We start from the raw sequence: 23,569 nt of genomic DNA, 5'->3' as shown, positions 1-23,569 counted from the left end.
TCGTTGTCGTTGTCGTCTGTCCGTCTGTCGTCTGTCGTCTGTCGTCTGTCCGTCTGTCGTATGAACGTCGAGATTCAGAATACAAAAGCTAGAAAGTTGAGATAAGCATACAGACTCAGAGACATAGAGCAGCGCAAGTTTGTCGATTCAGGTGCACGCCACTCTAACGCCACAACGCCAAACTGCACGCCCACTTTGAAATGTTTGAAATTTTTCATTTTGTATTAGTCTTGTAATTTCTATCGATTACCAAAAACTTTTGCCACGCCACTGTAACGCCTCAACGCCCAAGCTGCTACGCCCACTTTTGAAAATATTTTGATATTTTTATTTTTATTGTCTTGTAAATTTTATGATTGCAAAATTTTGCACGCCATATAAGCTACAACGAAAATTTGTTTAGACTTTTTCCTTCATAGTGATAAGGTATAATAGTCGGGGAACTCGACTATAGCGTTCTCTCTTGTTTTTGCTATTAACCATTGGGGAAGCGAACGCACAACGATTTCTGCACGCCTCAATCCGACTGGACGAGGGGCTAATGTAATTATGATTTATGTGGGAGGCCTTGAGGTGCTGCCTACTACCTTACCCCAGATCGGACCAAACTGTCCGAGCTGACTGACTGATGTGGTTAACATCCAGCAACCAGCAGCATCAGACGGGCACTTCGATTGGAATTCCCTGGATAAGGCTAATTGCGAATGCTGGACGGCACATGGCACATGGCAGAGTAATTTAGTTACCCCGCCCAAAGTCCTCCTTTGTGTCTCCATTAACTTCATTAAAATGCGGGCCCAGAAGACCCTTGGTGTGTCAGAAGAAGCCTCTTCGACCAAGTCACATTCTGTGGCAGCCAAAGACTTGCAAAACAAGGTCAGCTGCAGAACGGTTTGCAGGCAAGATGCTCTTGGCTAAAACACTCAGAAAAATACGGTGTTGATCCATTTTCATATATTTTCGAAAATCCTATATTTTGAAATCATTGTTTGAGATTACAAAATTGGTAACTATTGTAAAAAATATAATACAAATATGGTAGAAAATTTCCTAAAACTTGTTTTTACTTATATGTTTGATAATTCCTAAAATTGGATTTTTTAAAGAAAAGATTTGTGCAAATAAAGTTTTGTTACTGCATTTTCTGTGATAATTTTTGAAGGTGTTAAAATTTCTTGTTCTTTTTCCTCTTTGTCTCCTTCAGAATTCAATTTTTGTATTTCAGCAGTTAAACATCCACTTCAATTGTGGCAAACAACAAAAAAGCTTCAGAAAACCTCTACCAAAAATGAAAGGCCCCCAATCGCATCAAACTGTCATTCAGCAAAGGCTTTTCCGCTCTATCCAGTCGAATAAAAAATCCAAAATATGAAATGAAAAACTTAATTACACTATTAATTAGATGTTGTGGCCTAGGTGGCTGGCTTTTTGTTCTTTCGAGACTAGTTTTCCCGCTTGAAGGCTGCCCAAAATAGGGTTCGGGGCTCTTTGACTGCGAACTTTTTCGTTATTCATCGGCAATTGGGCATTGCGTAAGATCTGTAAGAGCACAGTAGATCGAGCTAGTTAGTTAGTACAATTAAAAGTAAGCTAGCCGAGTGCGCGCTCAAGTTGAACACATATATTTCTTGAAGGCACGACAAACGAGTTCAGGCCTGGCTCAAAAAGCCCACTCAAATCTGAGCTGGAGTGTTTCTACAGAGTGGAGCGAGTCTTGTGGTTTCTGAGTAGACCGCCAAGTATTCGTGTTCGTATTCAACAACAATTGCAGTCAGTTGAGGTTGAAGCGTCTGGTTGAATGGTTGTTGTACTTGTCTGGAGATCAGAAAAGCCCAAGAATTACTACAGACCGTAATAATAAAAGTGAATCAAGAAGTCGTATTATTAGTATTATCCCATTTGTGTTGTGTTGCCATATTCGTGTGCTCCATTGTCCCAGGAAAAGTCACAAAAAAAAGAGAAAAACATCTGAAGCGATTGCAACTGCAACTGCAAGCAACGTCAACTGTGCAACTTCAACTGTGAAGCTTTTACCCGCCCGCTATTTTGGCGGCCTATTGGGCAATCGCCTCCTCGCATGCGACTCAACTGCTTTATAGGCCATGCAAATTCGCGGCAATCTCCGGCTTTGATGTTGCTCCATTTACTAGCATTTTCCTATTACCAACTGGGAAAAGTAAACAACCGAAACACGTGTGCAACGGCTGCGGCAACGGCAGCGGCAATTGCCAATGAAAACGAATTAATTGTAATTGCTTCTTAAGGCGAAAAGTAGTAAGTCGTTAAAACGCTCAACCGCACGCGGTTTTTGTAGCCTTGTCGATCGGTTTCAAGTGCATGAAAGTAAGTGCAAGTGCTTACCGAGCAAACAAACAAACATACAAACAAACAAACATTGCAAAAGGTCAACACATAAATCAAACTGAAGCAGTGGGAGTCGGAAAAAGAAAAAGGAATCGCATGCCGCCGATAAAACAAAAGGAGTAAAAATAACATTTACCAGCTGCAGACACAGAAGCAACATGTTGCCGAGAATAACTTTTGTGTTCATCATCATTTGTGGATATTTATTATTTACTGGTAAGCTGTGAAGACAATCCCACGAGCCATAAATCAAAAATCCCCTTAATATTTATGTGGCTCGCATGCTAAGTAGAGAGGTTACCTAGCAGACTTACTGGCTTTGCCGAGTCTTATAATACACATGGGCATATCGACATGAAAAAAATATAAAGATCTTACTTTTGTTCAGAAAGTTGCATTTTTAAATTCACCTTTACCACAAACCCATATTTGGAATGCTTTAGATTGAGTTTGAGAAACATAATCACATTTGCCAACGTTTACCGGGCGACATCCGCGTTAATCAAATATGCAGTTCTTACGAAAGGTTAGCGAACAACAAATTAAAAACTCAATTTGTGATCAATCATATGAATCCTGCATGACCGAATGACGCATTTATCTGTGGTTTTTGATAAAGTACTTGATTGCTTCAAGATATACAAACAATCCATCTACATTATGATACGCCATAAACGCAGACAGGGGTAGAGTATTGTAAAAAGTTACATCCACAAAGAAAAACACATTTTATGGTCACAGCAAGTAGGCTGGCTTGGCACAAGTTGTTTTGACTTGGCTTTAGTTAATCGAATTACATGCACAAGAATGCCAGTTAAGCGCAATAAATTCTAGCAGATTACACGACTTCGCCGTCACTTCGAGGTTCTTATGTACATGTACTCCTTACAGGGATGCGTCCCTGATGAAAATCTGTTTATGTTTACAAAAAAAAAAGATAAATCTTATCAATTAAATATGGTTTAATGCTTTGCAAAATATTTAAGTAAAATACTCCTAGACTTTTTTAAATAATTTGTTAAGAATATAAAACCATTCCTAATATTTCTTGTTAATATTGTGTGAATAAGATAATTTTTCGACCCTATTTTCTCTAAACTAATGAAAATGGGATGTATATAATGCCACACCGAGGCTCCACTGTACTTCAGCGCCTCAGTTCAGGCGGAGGCGGGATGCAACCAGCTGCGCTGAGGCAACCCAACCGCCTGCCTTGATGTGTCAAGCGCGGGCTGACAAAACCGCAAGCCAAAAACTGCGTTCAACGCAGTTGCATTTTGTTTTATTTGTACTTTTTTGGTGTGTCTGTCGTTCGGCTGGCTTTCCATCGGGTGGCCATAGATTTGGCCACTTGGCACATGCGTAACTTCTTGCTGGTGGTGGGAAGAGCCACAAGTTGCACAATGCGCAGTCCGACACGACACCATGCGAAATATTCGAGTGTTTTATTGGCTGGAGACACACCGCCAAAGTTCAGGTTATTTATGAGCGCGGTAAGTTGCGGCAGCTGCAAATGCACACCAAGATGATGCCGCCTGGGAATACTTTCCAAATTCTGGCCAGACGCCTCACGGCAATAGCCATTCGCCCAGACAGGAAAGTTCTACTATAGATGGCATCTGACATTTAGATGGTTTTGAAGGTTGCTCAAGTCCGCACCCCGAAAAAATATAAAACCACAGCCAGATGCTGCACGACATTTTGTGTGGCTAATGCAAAAAGACAACAAAATATACTCAGACAATAAAAAGGCGAAATTAAGCGACCGAAACGAAGGCTATGCGAGCAAATCCGCCGCCTTTAGCCGTCTTATAACGTCTGCCTTCCGATACTTACCTTTTTGCCATTTCAATGAGGTGCGATTTGTGCTGGCCTCTAATTACCAGTCACTCTGGCATTGTGTTCGATTATTACTTGGATCTAATAAACCTTTCATGTCAAAAGTGCTAGCCCACACTCCTAAGCATACCTAACGTAGAGCAAATGTCAAACCATGGACAATGGCTAAGAATTGCGTACAATAATTAACTAAACAATATATTAATTTTATTACAGTACCTACGTAACGGCACCTAACGAGTATATCCAAATAAATATATTTTAGTTTCTACATTAATATGCAGCTTCGGGAAGCTGTGTACCTAGTGATTCCTTCTAAGCCCACTCCATGTTTCCAATCTAAATTTGAAAGTTGCCAGTAATGGCGAAGGCTTCTCCTACATGAATAGAGGCAAAAATGCGCCTCGGGGCCCTCTAGTTGGAGCCCATCATCCCGACGACGAATGTCTTCCCACTCACATTAACCGCGCAAAGCGTCGCATTCGTCTGTCGGCCACACAAATCACACACAAATCGCGAGTTGCAGCCAACGTGGCGTATACGTAGTGCATGCAACTAACTGGCAAATAACCTTTCAGCTGCTGTTCGGCACATCCGCTTTGCGCAGATTGTCAGATGTTTTAGCCATTCGAATGCAAATGATTTTCAATTATTGCGAGAGACTGGCAGATAGGTAGTTATGCTGATGACAAAACTCAAAATTATTCCAATGTCTGTACATATGTTTTTTTATTGGTGAATATGAGCGGAATAATTAGCAGGAAGTGCAACAAGCATCTTAAGATAAGTTGGAAACGGAAATTAAGGATGTTACAAATACCTTTTATGTGTGTATAACTATAATAGAAGATTATTAAAAAGCATAGAAGAGTAGTGCCCCAGTTTTTGGACCAACAATTAAATTTAGTTGTTGATAACACACACTTTTTCAATTAGGTATCAAATTCACAGTGCGTTTTTATTATCTACCCCATATTGATACGTGTGCATAACTGACCAATAATTTGCAGTGTGGGCTAAAAGCTGCCAAATAGTTGCGAATTTCCAGGTGGAGGAAATAACTCCGCACGCAATGATCCGCAAGCATTTTGCATTTTTGTGTATAAATTAATTGATTTATATGCATGGCTAGCAACAAAATACAAATGCTCTTGCGGAAAACAAGACAAAAAATTTGACCCAATCCGGTGCACACACAAAAGATTTACCTGCGCAAACATTTTTGCGCGTAAGTCAAACATTTGGCACACATGAGAAAACAATTTATGCGGCTGTCAGCCAACACATTTGGCCTGGCCAACAAACAACGGCGGACCGCCCAGCTGACAAATGCAAATCTGTTGGCCAAGTCAACGGCCAACAAAGCGATAAGTTTGGTCGAAAAAATACTGGAATGCCAAGCTCAAATCCGATTGATTTTTTCCCCATGCGGCTCTCAATTTGTCACATATATCCCTTTCTATTATTGGGTACAAATCACTCAAAGAAACTCCTTCCAAAAAGTGGTTCGGTTTAGAGATCATCATTGTCTATACCTTAATCATTTGCTTTCTATCTAAACCTCTTCTTGTCGAAACAGTCTACCGAACACTTCACACAAAATCGGACGGCATCATCCATATAATTTCATCCAGGACCATCCATAAATTCAAACTACAACATCCTCTGCGAGATCCCAGAACAGAATCCATTAAATCGCTGCTCATGTTAATGCGCTGGCATAATTTTCAATTAAAATGAAATTTGTTTTGTGTACGACAAATTGCGGAAAAATTCAGTCATTTATATTTATGAGATATGCGCCATGAAAAACGGCCCAGGCGGCCACGAAAAGCGACCTCCTGCTTCACCTTATTGCCCAGGATGTGGGAAATCGGAGCGGCTGGCAGGTTGGGAAAGCTGTGGAAATCAGTCGCGGATTTCCAATGCAATTAACGTGGAAAAATGCATAATTACATATACAATATAAAAGCTTATTAAACTTATTTTGTAGCAGACAACCATGAGATCAGCTCGTCTTTGGAGTGGGTTGATTCATTGAAACGAACAATTATTAATGGATGGTCTCAGCATTACATGGATTTAAATGCAGATACATCTGTTTTTGGTGTGTTAAAGTCGTAAATCCATAATTTAGTAACAAGAAATACTCCATTTATTGCTTGCAAGTTATACGATCCAATTGTAAACTGCAACTTAATGATTCCAAAAATGACTGCTTGTATAACCAGCAGAAAATGAAACCCCTCCTCGAGCGAAATTCCCATCGACACCCACATTCGAATGCAAATTTATAGTTGTAATAAGCCGGCAAACAGCAGCCCAACGAGCCGAAATCTTATGTAAGAAGTTTGCAAATTAATCGCACCGAGGAGTTTTTGTATATTTGCGCTCGGATCTACCACCTCCCATGGAATATAAGCCTAAAGCGACTATCGGCATGGTTTTGTTTATACACAGAAATAAAATAGGTACCATTTCCAACCACTTGATATGAAATATTTTTATTAATGGGAAATACATATCAACATAGTACTAAACTTTTTCTTCAGTGCAATAAGCACTTAGCCAGGCAGTAGACGCAGTAGTTAACTGGAATATTGGTGGGTGTCTTACGGCCCAGCGATAAAGTTCGGGAGACAACAAGATCGATTCTAACTTTATTCAGTATTAAATTTTATTTGGCCATTCGAATTCAGCTAAAAGTTCTTTGGCCTAAAACGAATCTAGATGGGGTTTGGGTATTTAGATTTTCGACTGCGTTCATAATTTAACCATGCAGCAGCAACAGGGAGTGGGTTTTACAGGGAAAATGGAGTGGGTATGGAATGGTATAGTATAGTATCGTATCGTAAATCGGCTGGGATCTGGGGAGGTAGAAGGGTGGACTTTATACTGGCTAGACAAAGCGCCTTTGAGCTATTTGCGGCCATTGAAAGCGCTGCTGCACGAAAACTGCCGGCAAACTGAACTCGTTTGTTTTGTAGTGGCATTGTTTTAGGTCTTGGCTCAGAGGTTTGGCCGACAGACCGACCGACCGAGCGACCGACCGACGCTTTATGCAATGCATTTAGTCAATAGATTAAGGAGGCCTGCAACTGTACACTTATATGTATATCCAGACTTATATATCCCCCCACCACCCTCGTGTGTAGATGTGTGTAGCGAATCGTGACTGCATGAGGTTGCCGTTTAAATATACTGGCGATTCCGCGGCTTGAAAAAGCAATTTTAGTTCGAGTTCGGATTTTTGTCCCCAATTTTTAAGGTGGAGCTCGCGACAATGTTACGGTGACTTTCGGCTTGGGAGCTGCGTTGATTGTGGAGACAGTAATCTAAACAAACGAAGGGATAATTGTGGATATGTTTAAATAAACGGATATTGGTATTTGGATATTTAATGAGACCAACTGATACAACCAGATTTGAGATAATCATTTCGTGCCGATGCTTTATTTATTATTGAACCTGCCAAATTTAAAGCACATTAAAGTCAATATCTGGAGAAACTGGAGTATTTATGCATAATTTTTAAGGCCAACCATGCTTAATTTGACTGTGGCACCACCTGGCAGATTTATGGAAATGTCGCTGGCCAACGCGCACATACATGTACACACCTTTACCATATAGCCGGCGCATCGGATCGGCACATGCAACAGGAAATTCATTTACATAATTTTTGCGTTTGGCCATTCCGCATCCTTTGCGCTTGACTGGGCATTATCCTTTTAATAAGCGAGTGGGCAGGAGACGGGTGGACCAGGCGGCAGGCGCACATGGCAAGCCGTGTGGATAATCAGCCTATCAAGGATTCAATTATATAATGAGCTTAATTTATTTTGCGCCGCTTTACGCGCTTGCAACACGGCAAGGACAGCAGAGCATCCTTGTTCCATTGGTCCGTGATGTTCATCATGCCAACTTCATTATCCTCGTTAATGTTGTTGTTTTTCCAGTTTTTTTTACCGTCCCTGTCCCTGGCTGTTTCCTGTGACATGGAAGGATATGCCATGGCATCGTCTTTTCCTCTTCCTCCTCCTTTTTTCTGCTCAATGATTTATTTTCACTCAATTGTTGCTGGGCCACTTCCTGGATTGACTTTTTTAACCCTTTAACGGATTACGATCAAGAAGAATGGTCATTGTTAATGAGTCTTATGAGTATTTATGGCTGACACTAAGGTGTATTAAGTGAATAACTTATTCAAGATGTTCTGTCTTTTTTAATAAAATTTCCTGAAGTGAAGTTAATACTATTCATGTAAATAGCCAAATATTAGGTAGATATTTTCAGAGAGTTACTATAATGAGATGGGAACATTAAAGCAATACAAACGTTTTTTACGTAAGTCCAATAAATCAAAACTATTTTACAGAATACTTTATAGTGTTTGTAAAAAGGAGAAAGCGCATACATTTTTCTTTTTGTCTAATTTAGATGGCGCAGCCATTTCCGGCACTTAAGCAATTTAGTTCCTTAACTCCAGTCTAACCTTCCACTCCTGACAATGGGCAAAAACATAAATAATAATACCGTTTAGAGGCGGATAGCCGATAAAACCGAAAGCCGCAAAACAGTTTAATTTATGTGCAGTCGAAACGAGCTTCAGCAGTGCAAGACCAAATAAAGTCGTATTACCTGGCTGGCTCTAATCATCCACAGAAAAGACAAAACCTACGAAGCCAACAGGCCCACAATAGATGTGCCTACGCCGATAAAAGTTTTGTGGCAATTTGATTTATGCGACGGATTTTTATCAGCCTGTGGATTGGATTGGATTGGAGGATGGAGGATCGGGCGTTTGAGCGGTGGAAAAGGTGGAAAGGATTCCAAATTCAACGTCAGGCCCAACCGAACAACAATTACAATTGTGAAATTCGTTTCTGTATGCTATTTAATTTCCCCTGCACCGCAGCAGCTGCTGACTTAATTTCGCGCACACACATCGAAAGGCAATTACTTTAATTATGCGACTGCATACCAAAACCCAATCACAGGCCAAAAACAAAGCGATGACAAGCCACCAGCCCAACCAAACCAAGCCGAACCGAACCGAACCGAACAAAATCCAAACCAACCAAAGCGCACCAAATCATCAGATTGGATGGAGCACATGAAGGATGCGGGATTTGGGCAGCGGCCGGGTGAGCAGCCTGCTCCACCGGAGGAGAGTGGCACCACTCCGAGCGTCCGTTCGGCTCATTTTGGGTTACCTAACCAGCAGACAACCAACTAGCCACAACGCCTGACGTGGCAAAGGGGTGTGCCCCATGACGACGCACTCCCATCCGCCGTTGGTCCCCAAAAAACACAGAAAAATTAAATCTTTTTATGGCTATTTTTTACTCTGACGCAGGGCAATACAATTTTCCGTGAAATTGGTCTTCGAAAAACGATTTTTGTTGATCTCTCCTCTCAGTTTCCTTCGAAACCGTAGGTCCTAAAAATTATACTAGCCATTACTCTTTGCAATTTCAAATGGCTTTTACGGATTTCGGTTTATTATTATTAAAACCACTCTATAAAAATATTACCCATTTTCACAGTTATATAACCAAAATAAATATATATTTGAATGAATATGTAACCAGCAATAAACGTAAAGCACCCATTCGATATTTCATTAAATTATGAAGATTAGGTAAGGGTATGCCATATTCGATCGCAATGCCAATTCTTGTTGTTTGTCTCACGCACAAAACTTTTCGACATAAGGCCGCCAACAAATGCGTGGCTAATGGACTTGGCTACATATATAGATATCGAGATTTATACTCGAACGCGGACACATGAATGTGTGAATAACCGGGCAGTTTTTACAATTTGTCGCTGAATTCGCAGCTGGCCTCCCCTCAGTAATACTCACCTCAACGCGCGTCTAATTACGATGTGATTGTTTTTCTTTTTCGCAGTAATTATTTCAGTTGTAATAAATTTGCTTGCTATTTTTGCGAAATATCATTTTGCAATTTGTTGGCGGCACCTCGTTGTTGCCTAGCTAGCCAGCGCATTTGTTAGCCCCTAAAAATTTAATTTTTAATTTTTAGCTTTCTGCATTCGATTGGTTTTTGTGTGGGAGCTGGCTGGATTTCGCCTAATTGTTTTGTGCTCTTTGGGGAGTGTCCTCTGCGTTTTGCAGTTAATTTGTTCGGTTTAAATAATTAGCAAAACCCGTGGCCAACTAATGCCTGCCTTTTAGCAAATCTGGGTATGTAAATGGTCTACGGTTTGCTCCATTATCTGGTGCATATTTATTTCAGGAGCCAATTTGAAACTCGAGGAAGTTTTAATCTAGCTTGTTTGTTGCGACATCAAAATTACAATAAAAATTTGTGTATGATGCAACTGTTTATAAAAGAGGCCAAAACAAAGTCCCAAATGGAAATTCACGTTTACAAGCTCTTCGGAAGAGTCAGGCACAAAAGAAGTTAGATCGTTTGATTGATTACTCATCGATTGATACAGCTGCACTTGGTTTGCCTTCGCTTGTCGAAAGTTTAACGAATAAACCCACACTCGATCCGTTTACTAGATGAAAGGCACATGTTCGATGCAGTTCCAGATCGTTGGCCAGGCAAAGTTTATCGCCTGTTACTGAATCAAACATTCGACTCACTTACATATCCAAAAAAAAATAAATAAAAACAGACAACTGCGGAACAAGGTTAAGGTCAATTACATAAGGCGAAATCAGCATTAATAAAAACAGCGACAACTGCCATGTGAATAAATTTCGCACGAAATGTAGAATATAAAATGAAGAACTAGTTTTCCGACTGCTTCCAGTTGCAGTAACAACATCAGAGGGCAACAAAAAGTTGAACAAGTTGTAGAAGTTTACTCAAACTTACGCTTGCTATTTTATCTCTACTTCCTAAGCATTAACATTTTTAAAATATACTCAAGAAATATGTAAGGTAAGAAAATTAAGATTGTTTGTGTGAAGAATACACGGCGTAAACGGATTTAGTTATAAACGTTACCTTTGGACTATAATATGTATACTAGATACGTTGCAAACACTTTCTTCATCCGAATTGGTAGCCCAGGTGATTTGCCATGTCCGTCCGGTCTGTTCCACTTAGAAATCTTAAACTAATAATGCAGACGCCTATGCATCGAAATTATCACCCCCGCTAAAACACCTATAAATCTAAAGTCTGTCTGGCGCCCACGCGCCTATTGCGATGTGTTTAAAAGATATTTGGGTCAGCTTATTAATATTCACCAAAGTGCCGCAAGCTATTCAAATCGTACTATTAACTAAAAGTACATTGGAAAGAGCAATATCCGATTTCTGTTTGCTACAGCTCTTGTTATATTCCAAATTGCCTACCGAGATTTTCAAGACCAAAGCTAATTTAGTATGGGGCCGTGTGAAGGAGGCTGAGCAGAATTGCAACCTCACATGCATCAAGTTTGTTTGCATAAGCAACAGGTACGACTTACGAGCTCAAAGCCAATTATGCTTAATTCAGAAAAGTAACAGAATAAAACAATACATTTTTATTGAGCAATTACCGCAAGTTCTTTTCCCACTGCAAAAGAAGCGCCAAGGTCAGCCACAAAAACGGCAACAACCGCACGAATCTTGTCATCTGAAGCAGCCATAACATTAATCTACACAATCAACTGCAAAATATACAGCTTCATACACTAGGAAAATTATTTTAGAAAAATGTAAATAGCCCATAGAAAGTTGTTTTCCCAATATGAAATAATAGTTTTGTTGTTTTAGATTCTAAAGTGTTCATATTGAATACACATTGGTTTTTTTTTTAAATATATAATATATGCAAGTGAAGTAAGCTTTCTACCTTTCTTGTGAAAAAAGTGTTAGTCGCTTATTTATGAGAATATTATGAATACTTCTGTAAAAGCTATGAAATTGAGCTCAATCGCACTTTTGGAAACTGTCCTTTGCTCATGCACCTTCCTTAGCTGAGTAAAGGGTACATAATAGCCCAGACACTGGACTGCTTGTTATTAATATTATAGCAAATTATAGTCCAATTCAGTATTTTCTTTTCGTGTAAGAGAACAATTGTTGCGCAATTGCTCGCAGCACCAAAAACGAATATTAAAGCTTAAAAGCGGGTCAGATACATCTGAGGTTAAAGTTAAAGTTAACTCGACGGCTACTGACTCATTAACTGGATTAGGGAGTGGTTTATGTACCATCAAGCAAATCAAGTTTGTATCTTGACATTGAGGCCAAAGATTGGCATCGCCGCTAATTGTTGTTCATAGACTTTAATGTTTTTTCCCTCGACTAAACCTTGAACTTTGCCAATTTGTTTATTTCGACTAATAAATTGGGTGATTTTCTTGCAGACTGCCATGAAACGGTTCGTTCTAAACGAGCCAAGCGCCCACGAGCTCCGGAACCAGTTAATTTTGAGCCGGAACCGCAGCAGGATCTGGAGAATGATGAGAACGGCAGCCAGGAGAAGGATCTCCCAGAGATACCGGACAACTTCCTTAGCCCCTCGGTTCGCGAGTACCTAGAGCTGGGAAAATCCATTCCCGGTAACGAAATTATCTCGTAGGAATCTAATACTTTACTATTAAAATGGTTCATCCCAATATGCATGCCCCGAAAGTCAATCAATTAAACATGACACAACATCGAAAACAACGGCAAGGGTCCTTTGGCGCAGAGAAATGTTCTTCTTGATCTATTTTTCGAGTAGTCGGTCTGAAGATGGGGCAGCGAAATGCATTTCGGGGCCATCATCGACAGGTCAGAAAAAAGTGCACGATTTTAAATTATTTTCGGACGAGCGGAATGGATATTTGGCACAGAAGTGCATCTACTCGTAAATTCATTTATTAGCGCCAGAGAGGCGACTGAAACCGGTCGAGGATTTGTTTATGTCGGTTTTATTTTTGTTTCCATTTTTTGGTTGATGGGGGCTTCAGTTTTTTGGTGACCCCGGGGCAGCGCCTGCAGTTGACACTTCTGGGAGGTAGGAGATGTTTTTTTCTGCAGGTTTCTTTCAAGTAAGGTTGGATGAAGTGAAATTGATTGGAAACCGCCGACTGCGTGACATGCAGTTTGTTTTGGTTTCGGTGGTTCGGCGGCTCACTAATTGCAATAACAAAATCATTTGCAGGTCGTCCTGGCGTAGACTATCCCATTCTGTCGGCGGTGCCGTACACCAATTTTTACTGCGACGAGCAGGAGTATCCTGGGTTCTTTGCCGACATGGAGACAAGGTGTCAGGGTGAGCTATCCTTAAACTAAGTTTGCGTGTGGAGAAACTCTATAATATGCCCCTACAGGTTGGCACTACTGCGACATCGATGGACGACAGGCCACGTTCCTCTGCCCAAATGGCACCCAGTTCTCACAGGCGGTCTTTGTCTGCGACTGGTGGTTCAATGTCCGCTGCGATCTCTCACCCCGGCTGTACGCCATCAATGCCCGGCTCTATCAGCGCCCCAAGGTGAATCCCACTCGGCCACATCGCATCATCACCAAGCAACTCGTCGAGGACATCTTCACCTGAGCCCCGAGTGGTCCTCCCATTAATAAATGTAGCCTAAGTTTGCAGATGCCTATTAGCTAACACATTACTATTTGCTTTTCTTATGCTGTAAATTCGAACTTAGAATCAAATGGTTGAGACCACTTTTCGAACAAGTTAATGCGCTATAGTCTTAGGTCGGATGATTTGTACAGACTTCTTTCTTGCTTTAAAGACTTTGATATATTTCCAATAGTTTTAAAGACTTGTAAGAAACCTTTAATACAATGCATTTGTGTGTTCTATTTTAAAAATATTTATTTTTGAAATACCTTTTACCAGCTCTACGGGAAACATTCATGTTAGAGGTATCACTTTAAGCTATAATAAAAAATAAAAGGTATGATAAAAATTATTTGGTGTTGAAGAAGTTTGTTGAATACTTTCGATTAACTTTTCCATGCAATCCATTAGTAAAATGCATTACTTTTAGTCTATAAATGGAAAAATTTTCATTTAAGTTTTGTATATATTTTATAGTTTCATTATCAGATTTAAAATAAAATTATTTTTAAGAAACCAAACCACTTTTTGTATTTGTTTGCATATCAACATGCAGATTAGACAGCTGCAGGAATGGCAAAAAACTGGCGTTCAATTAGATAATGCTCATTTGAATGGGAAATATGAGTAATGAGTATGAGTATGAATAAGAGGGATTAATTGTAAACGAAATGAGTGAACACCAAGGATTATTTCGAATGCATTCAAACGCCGGTCTGAACAAATAAAAAAGTTACAAAATGTATTTCATTAAATAAATAAAGCTGGTTAGATTACAGATGTAATACCTAATACAACACGCATCCGTCCGCCCACCGTAGCTAGTAGCTATATACATGTATGACAATTGATTCTCCTTTTTCAAAATCTTGTAGGCAAACCTATTTATTTGGGCGCCCCCTTTCGATTGGTGTATCACTCTTCCTACTTATATAGTGATCGCATCAATACTACGTGAATTACCCTTAATGAAATCATTGATACAGATGGGCAGGTATAATATTTGTTGTCGATGCTCTTTAAAGGCAACGCAGAATAAAATTTTAAAGAAGGTACGTACACAAGCTTTGTACACTAGTATAAGCAAGCTGGCTTTTATCAGCTTTGGAGCATGTGCCATATTCATCGATAAAGTCTGCAATTGTCTGCAGCCCAGCTACAGGCGTAGAGGGAAAATCAAAACCAAGGTGTAAAGAGAAGCATACTTTTTCCCGTTCAAGGCGCTAATGCAGTCAGCCAAAAACACGCCACACAAAAGCCGAGGCCGAAACAAGTTGGCGAAAAGACGTCATCCGCAGCAGCATCAACGTCAGCAAAATCAACGAACCAACTCGAAAGCACGAAGAGGCGAAGAGCTGCGGCCAAAACAGTGCAGTGCCAGATGCTCGGCATGCGGCTCAATGGTCTAGGGGTATGATTCTCGCTTTGGGTGCGAGAGGTCCCGGGTTCAAATCCCGGTTGAGCCCGGCTCCAATATTTTTATCTAGCCCAGCAACCAGCTTGTGGCCAAATTTTTATGGCCACGGTCTAAAGTTAATTAAACAAACAAAGCGAAAGCCACTGCGAAATAAGCGATGCGAAAATGCAGATATTGCAAGGCATTTTCTGTCGGCCGGGCCAACAAATAAACAACGTTGCACAGATGGCAACGCGTTGATTGGATGGCAAATAAAATGAAGTAGCAATTGCGCCTTACTGGCGATTAGAGATGGTAAGTATCGTATAATGTGTACCTGTACCCAGACCTTAATTTTTATTGAAGGTACATACTTCTTCTTTTACATATAGGCACATTTCAAGTCTTGGTAACATAAACACAAATGCTTTAACTACATTCTATACAATTAATTGCTAAGCAGTTTTATTAAAAAATACATGTACTTCAAATTCGTGGAGGAGCGTTTTTGTCAATCAATATGTAATAACTCAATTTGAATTAGAATAGTGATATCCAATTAAATTTGGTAAAACTAAAAATAATATTAATGGAGATGTTTGAAAAAGATGGAGATGTTTGTTGTAACCATTCTACAAATTGGCAATACCAATTAAATTGTTTAAAAAAAGCACATATAATTATGAAATAAATGCGGGTTATTAAATGTTGACCAATTATTATTTGTAAGTGTAATCCGAAATTTAACATTTGTATAATTACTTTGTATTATCTTTGAGTAAAACATTTGTTGCCTCAGATGCAGCACCACATACATATAATGAAAGGCAGGCTAGCGGATGACTTTTCGGCTAATACTCGTATTACCCCCAACTTTGAGCCAAGCACATGCAACTACTTGTTTGGGGCATTAGCGATTGACTTGGCCGATAAATCTTTGTGTGTTTTATCGCCGCCAATTGGAAAATTGAACAATGAGTGTCGCTCTAAGCCCGAATGAAAACTCGAACTCCACGCGACTGAAAGTGTGAAAGACATAAATTCGTGCCCATGATGTAACCCCTAAGCAAACTATTTCTCTCGGATCATTTCCAGTTTATTTTTGTGGTGGAAAGCGTGCAGAAAGCCATCTGCCTGCTTTAAATATGATTTGGCTTAAAGAATAAAGCCATCATATTTTGTAATAGCCTTACATGGCCATCGCAGCGAATTATTACCAAATCCAGAGACAGCTAAATGCACCGCCGAAAAAATATAAATAAAAACTACTTTCACTAGCCGGTCGGTCGGTCGGATCGGAATTAAAATCACCCAGCAAATATGCAAGTTTTTTGATCCGCGTCCGCCATCTGACAAAAGTGCGGAGACTGGCGATGGCCTTCGCATCGGGACGAGATGATCGGATCGGATCTGCAGCTGCCTGAAACAAGACGAGATGGCAACAAGTGCGGGCCAGTTTGAGCCACAAAACCAGCACATAGCGTCAACTTGGCTAACCGAATTCGGTGGTAATGTATTTGCTCGATGCAGGTTGCACACCAGCCAAAGCCCCAAAATGATTCTGGAGGTGGTTTTCGCAGTTTATTGTATGTTCGGTTGGTTTAATGATAAAAGACTAATACAAAACTGAAAAATATCAAAACATTTTTCAAAAGTGTGGGCGTGGCAGCTTTGGGCGGTTTGTGGGCGTTAGAGTGGGCGTGGCCAAAAGTTTTTTGGCAAATAGATAGAAATTTACAACACCAATACAAAAATGAAAAAATATCAAAACATTTTTCAAAAGTGTGGGCGTGGCAGCTTTGGGCGGTTTGTGGGCGTTAGAGTGGGCGTGGCAAAAAGTTTTTTTGCAAATGGATAGAAATTTACAAGACCAATACAAAAATGAAAAAATATTAAAACATTTTTCAAAAATGTGGGCGTGGCAGTTTTGGGCGGTTTGTGGGCGTAAGAGTGGGCGTGGCAACCTGAATCGACAAACTTGCGCTGCGTCTATGTCCCTGGAGTCTGTATACTTAATCTCAACTTTCTAGCTTTTGTACTTCCTGAGATCTCGACGTTCATACGGACAGACGGACAGACGGACAGACAGACGGACGGACAGACGGACATGAATACGTATATTGAAAATATATACTTTATTAAAGCTTTTCTGTTAATTTTCAAGAATATATTACTCTACAGTAACTAAAAATATTATTATTTATTAAAGAATTAGTCAAAAGGAACTCGCTACAGCTTAAACCTTATTTGTTATTTATTATCTAGAGTAAAAGTATACTAATTTTGAAAGTATGTAAAGAGAAGAAGCGTTTCCATATAAGTATATTATTTTGATCAGATCAATGCGAGTCATCTGCATTCGTCTGTCGTGTCTGTCCGTCTGTCCGTCTGTCGTCTGTCGTCCGTATGAAGTCGATTCAGGAACTACAAGCTAGAAAGTGAGATTAGCATACAGACCAAGACATAGAACACGCAAGTTTCGATTCATTGCCACTCTAACGCACAAAACTGACGACTTTGAATGTTTTTTTTTTTTTTGTATTTTTTCATTTTCTTATTAACGACCAAAGTGAACTGAGTTAGAACTTTTTAGCGTAATATCGGTTTTTATAACGCTGGTGTGTCTCCTTCCAAGGAAGTTCGAATAACGAAATCGTTTTCCTTTATTAAGACAAATGATAGACTTTAGCTAATCGTTTAAGTTTTTCAAGAATAAAAATGTTCCTAATTTATAAAATGTAAGTTATTTAATTGGCGTTTAACAGTTTGGCATACCTTCGCCATTTCCAAAAGCATCGAAAGGAAAAATATGACAAACGGCTGTGAAATAAATCGGACTTCTTGCCACAGCATTGGCGACCGGAATCGGTGTCGTATGTGTAATATATTTCGTGTACTGCTTAGCAAACCGGCGCACGAACAAAGATCAATTCCAAATGCAGTTGAACAAATCACGAGCAGCAAACTGCTCTTAAAAGAAGTCTTAACCAGATCGACTAATGATTCGGTTAGAGACTGATTGCAAGACAGGTATGGTGCGGCTCCGTAGCTGTTAATGACTTTCGGAGGCAACCTCAAGAGTGCAATGGAATCGCATTTAATGGGTACCATAATACAGAGCTCAGCTGGCTCCGGGCTGATGATCAATTGCCAGTTGTTGGCCAAGTGAATGTCATTGGCTATTGAAAGTGAATGTTCGTTGCCCCCTGGTGAAAGGATCACTCTTTTGGAATGGGGATTCCCGCTTGTGAGGCACGGGCGATGGGTGGGTCGAAAATTCTCAGCATCGTTCGTCTGCCAACAATGTGGCAACGATTGCACTGTACCAAATGTTCCGTATAATGTGATGAAATATTCGAAATGTTCACTCTTATTTGAAATCTAACAAAAGAATCATACAAATAATTTGAAGGCATTACCCAACATACACTTACTATTGTACGCTAAAATACAAAAGTAAGACGTCCACGCTCGATATATGAAGGAGAATAAGCATTAAATATGTAGATCTCATATATTTCTGATCTTGAAATCATGAAAATCACCGACATGGTGATTTCCCACTAGTTTTCCGTACGTGTACCCCCCAGATTTACAATTGTGCAAGAGGGCCAGAAAGCAGACAGCGCCTAATTTGCCTATCAATGCTCTTTTTCAATTTACGTGATGGATTGCGGCATCTTGGGCTATGAAATATGAGAACCCACCGCTCCAAGTCACGCAATTCAAGTGTAAAATTACATTTTCTTCATTCATAAAATGCAACATGTTGCTGCTGCGGCAGGGAAAAGCGTGAGCATTTCCCCTTCGTAATGAGGCAACCACAATGCAGTTGCGGGGGCATCGGAATGTTGTGTATGGTTTTGTGGGCAAGGAAGGATTGCGGAGTAGAGTAACCACGGCTCTGGCCATAGTTGTAATACCAGAAGGCGTGAAAAGTCGGTTATTTGGTCAGTAGTGGGCAACAACCAGGCACAACAATCAACTGACCAACACCCACATAACCATATTGTTAAGTAAACTAGTTATCTTTGAACAGACACTTGCGTGGAGTGTTTGAAACTAAAACTATTAATAACAAGAGAGAACGCTATAGTCGAGTTCCCCGACTATCTGATACCCGTTACTCAGCTAGTGGAAGTGCGAAGGAGAGTCTTCAACACTGACAGTTTTGGGCGATTTGTGGGCGCTAGAGTGGGCGTGGCAAAAAGTTTTTTGGCAAATCGATAGAAATTTACAAGACCAATACAAAAATGAAAAAATATCAAAACATTTTGGAAAAGTGTGAGCGTGGCAGTTTTGGGCGGTTTGTAGGCGTGGAGCTGCGTCTATGTCCCTGGAGTCTGTATGCTTAATCTCAGCTTTCTAGCTTTTGTAGTTCCTGAGATCTCGACGTTCATACGGACGGACATGGCCAGATCGACTGGGCTTCTGATCCTGATCAAGAATATATACACTTTATATGGTCGGAAACGCTTCCTTCTACCTGTCACATACTTTTCAACGAATCTAGTATACCCTTTTACTCTACGAGTAACGGGTATAAAAATGTGAAATACACAACCAATGCGTACTAGAGATAAATCTTTCAAGACTCTATAAGATTAAGATTACACGTTCTTCCCAAACTCGAGTCCCATTATGTCCCAGCCTAATGGTAAACCCTTTCTTGAAACCTGAAGACTACGAATGCGTCCAAGAACACCGGCAGTTAATTTATTTATTGTATTTGCTCTGGAATATATGACCACCTGAATGATGCTTTCTTGGCCCACAACCAGTAAGGACAAATACAAATAGATTTAAGATGTTAGCCAGCAGCAGCAAATCATGCAGCCAAGAAGATGGTAAATCACAAACGCTCTTAGCAGCAGTCCGGGGATTTGGGTGGCTAACAAACCATTACACGCATTGTCAAATTAAGTGTAAATAACTCGGTTGGATCAACAAATAAATCATGGCACTCAACAGAAAAACTCTGCTCGCAGTCACTCAGCCGAAAAGCAGAAAACAACAGGCAGTTAAATCGAACACAAAACAGGGTAAAAGGTAAGTGCATTTGCATTTGCATAATGACAATGCAATTTAAAATAAACGCAGGACACATGTCAACGAATAAATTAATTTACTCTAAAATTATTTATGCAGCAAACAATGTGAGAGTAGCCCTCCTGAGCACTGTAAGAAGTGTATCATTTATGCATTGAGCTTAAGAATGATTTTTAACTTTGTGAGATTGGGCTTTAAATGTTTTGTGCTGTTCAAATGAACATAAACTAGCATTCCAAATAAGTACACATATGAGAAATAAATACTTATGTATCCCCAGTTATTTTGTTCAGTGCATAGACCGATTTGAAACGACACGCACACGACATCAAGCGCACAATGGAGGCCAGACTGGGACACGTTGGTCGGTTGGTTGGCTGCTCCGAAATTAGGATTGCGCTAGGGTAGGGGGAGTGGGAAATGGGAAATGGGCTCCGGGTGAGCCTAATGAAGGAAGTATTCGGTGTCTGCCGGAGTACACAGCTATGGACATGTTCACCCGGAACTTCCAGTTGCACCTGCACACCTGTGCCAATGGACGCCTCTATGGATTCAATCTGGTTTCGTCTCGTCTCGTCTGGGCATCAGCATCGTCATCTGCATTAATTGTATGGCTATGAAGGCGCTATGGCTCTGATGACTATGTCTATATTTGCCTAAACTGGCGTAGACTGAGACTTAAATAGCCTACACAGTTTGCCTCGATTTCTTCGAGGGTAATGGCGTGTGGCATGGATTGGACCTTTCATCTATCCACTTTTCGACGACCGGGCCACTTTTCAATTATAACAAAAACTCCCAAACCCTCCAAACGAATGGCAAACACAGTGCGCGAACAAAACTCAAAGGCGTGCAATTTGAAATGCCAATTGATTTTGCCCCGGAATAAAAAATATGTACATTTCTGACGGCAATCCCGGCGACTTGTTAGTTTGCTGGCACCAACAGGCGGCAAAAGTGCTGCAATCGAAACAGAAAATAAACTGGAAGTGGCCACTGGAGATGGGTCAACGGTCACAGAGGACGAATATTAAATACCCTTGAGGTAGAACTGGCCATTACAATATTTTCATTAAGCGAATTGTATTTGTTTTATCAATTATTTCTAAGAACGTTCAACTGCACATACAGTATTGATTTAAAAAATGCATTTAACTTTGGTTTATATGCAATTTAAGAACTTAAATTGAGGAAAACTATGCGAAAATAAATGGGATGCTAAAAATGTTATCCAATAAATGTACCTTACCAATATATTCATATTTACAATCTCTGTTTAAGTGCTTTTCAACACTATAAAGATGCCACTAAGACATGTCATCCTTTAAACGGGAGCACATCAAGTAGACCAAAACAAAACCCTGACCCAAAAGAACCATAATCATCCAGTCAGCGCAAACGAAAGTCAGACGAGGAGCGATCCCAACTACTTTTCCACTCACTCCCAAAGATGGTTCCATTCAATTGCTCTTTGTACGATTCATGGCGCGTGATTTTTGCAACTTGTGGCCGCGGCTTTTTGCCAGGCACTATTTTTAACCAACATCGCAGTATCCAGCATCCAGCATTGAGCATCCTAGCACCGAGCCACGCCAACTGGTCCTCCTCCAACTCCGCATCCGGCTCCTTCCTGACCAGCCGCAAACATTTTAGCCAGAAGCCGCAGCTACAATGTTGACAACGTCAACCCGTGTCCGTGTCCACGTCTCCGCCGCCTTCGTGTTTCCATGTCGCCAATGTTTGTCCACAATTCAAAATCATTTAAGCGCGCTTTCTGCTGTGCTAACTGAAAAAAAGTAGCCCCTTTTGTGTGTTTCCTTCTGTTGGTCGTAGTTTTTCCTTCTATTTTCCCACTGCTTTTCTTTTTATGGATTATTTTCACGCCTTTGGCACTTTTGCCTTTTTGCGGTCTGGGAAAAAAAGAGCTGTGCATATTTCTTTCGCCCGGGCTTTATAATTGGAAATCCCACAAAGGTGTTTTCGTTGCTTTGTGACTAAATTGAATTTAGTAATCGCTTTTTTATCGACCATTTCAAACTAAAAGCCCCCACACACTGACATCCATGTGCCTATGTCCATAACATCATTTTTTTTTTTGCCACGAAGTGCCTTTGGGCACTTTCTAAACCATTTTTTGGCACGTGCAGTGTCCACTTTCTGGACACACCCACAAAATTGGCGGAGTTTGCCTTCATGAGTGCCCTGGGGTGACTGCATTCAGCCAATTGCGCAGGCAATAACCACGAATGAACATATTTAGGGAAGTAGTTTGAAGTAGTTTTTACTTATATTTATAGTTTATACTTATTCGTTAATAAAACTAATGGGCAAAAAATAAATTATACTTCCTAATTCATTACGATAATTGATAACAGGACTTTTTATGAAAACAAGAATTTTATTTCCTCTTTAAAAACATACGATTTAAGTTACAAGACCTTTAACAAACAATCAATCACAAGACTTACACATCCGCCCACACCATCATCCATATAATTCGACCTTAAACACTTATCATTCGCTTTAGTGATTGCACTTTCATTTGATTGGCTCGTGGGGCTCATTAAATATTTATGGGTGAGCAGACGAATTATAATTTCTCCATTTTCTTTTTTTGCAATTTATTTAACAATTAAACTTGAAATAAATTCTGGATAAAATGGAAAGGGGACTAGTCTTTGAATAAATGGATGCGGGTGAGTTAAGTCCAAGCAATGCGTGTAACGCCATATAATTTCATCAGGTAATTTATAACTTTACTTTAATTAAATTTTACAGCAGCTGAGCAATGGGAGTGGTTCGCCAATATATAAAAATACAGCATAGCAATAATTTTAGAAAGAAATATGGGCTTAATAGATACGCTGTCTTTTTGAAAAGGGTGCAAAAGTTAATTCGTATTATTTATCTAATTAAATTGTAATTAGTTTACAAGGTATTGCAAAATAATTTGAAATTGTACATGAATAATATAATAATAATAATAATATTAAATAAATGTGGGAAGCTAAAACTAAGCGTATAATTTTGAGTTAGTGTAGTCTGCACACAATTGAATCGCGTGGTTGCCGAAATTGAATTGAATTTTTGTTTATAATTATGTGGGATGAGCTGATCATATTTTGTGGTTAATTCGCGAGCGATGGAAAGTGCAGAGGTGAAAGGACGGACCCCCGGTCCGGTCCGGTGAAAGGGATGAGATATACGGAAAACCAAATAGAACCTGCCCAAGCCCCGAGGCCGGAATCAATTCAAACATAATAAGATGGTCACCCCGGTAATTGTCCGTTAATGGCTTCATTACAAGCCGCAAGACCGCGAAAACGGTAGTTAAAGGCAAGTCTGAAAAATAGTATAAACAAAGCAGAGTTGAGACCTGACCTGC

At 40.0% G+C, this 23,569-nt stretch overlaps 2 protein-coding genes and 1 non-coding gene across 3 annotated transcripts in view; 2 read left to right on the top strand and 1 right to left on the bottom strand.

Moving 5' to 3' along the window:
* Positions 1 to 23,569, bottom strand: part of LOC120453089 — a 60,501-nt gene that overhangs the window by 8,892 nt on the left and 28,040 nt on the right. The gene's annotated exons all lie outside the window — the stretch shown is intronic.
* On the top strand, positions 1,596 to 14,142 carry LOC120453094. The gene is made up of 4 exons (XM_039637625.2): positions 1,596 to 2,580; positions 12,541 to 12,735; positions 13,323 to 13,433; positions 13,492 to 14,142. Exons 1-4 carry the CDS (start codon positions 2,523 to 2,525, stop codon positions 13,716 to 13,718), a joined length of 591 nt encoding a protein of 196 aa, XP_039493559.1. The 5' UTR covers positions 1,596 to 2,522; the 3' UTR covers positions 13,719 to 14,142.
* Trnap-ugg lies at positions 15,134 to 15,205 on the top strand. Its single transcript has one exon. It is a non-coding gene; the product is annotated as a tRNA-Pro (tRNA).

Source organism: Drosophila santomea, chromosome 3R, assembly GCF_016746245.2.
Source record: "Drosophila santomea strain STO CAGO 1482 chromosome 3R, Prin_Dsan_1.1, whole genome shotgun sequence".
Lineage (NCBI taxonomy): Eukaryota > Metazoa > Arthropoda > Insecta > Diptera > Drosophilidae > Drosophila > Drosophila santomea.
This window is presented reverse-complemented; position numbering and strand designations above follow the sequence as displayed.

Coding starts and splice junctions, on each gene's coding strand:
- LOC120453094 (XM_039637625.2), top strand. CDS start 2,523: ATGTTGCCGAGAATAACTTTTGTGTTCATCATCATTTGTGGATATTTA. Junction 12,736..13,322: donor GCTGGGAAAATCCATTCCCG/GTAACGAAATTA, acceptor AATCATTTGCAG/GTCGTCCTGGCGTAGACTAT. Junction 13,434..13,491: donor CATGGAGACAAGGTGTCAGG/GTGAGCTATCCT, acceptor ATGCCCCTACAG/GTTGGCACTACTGCGACATC.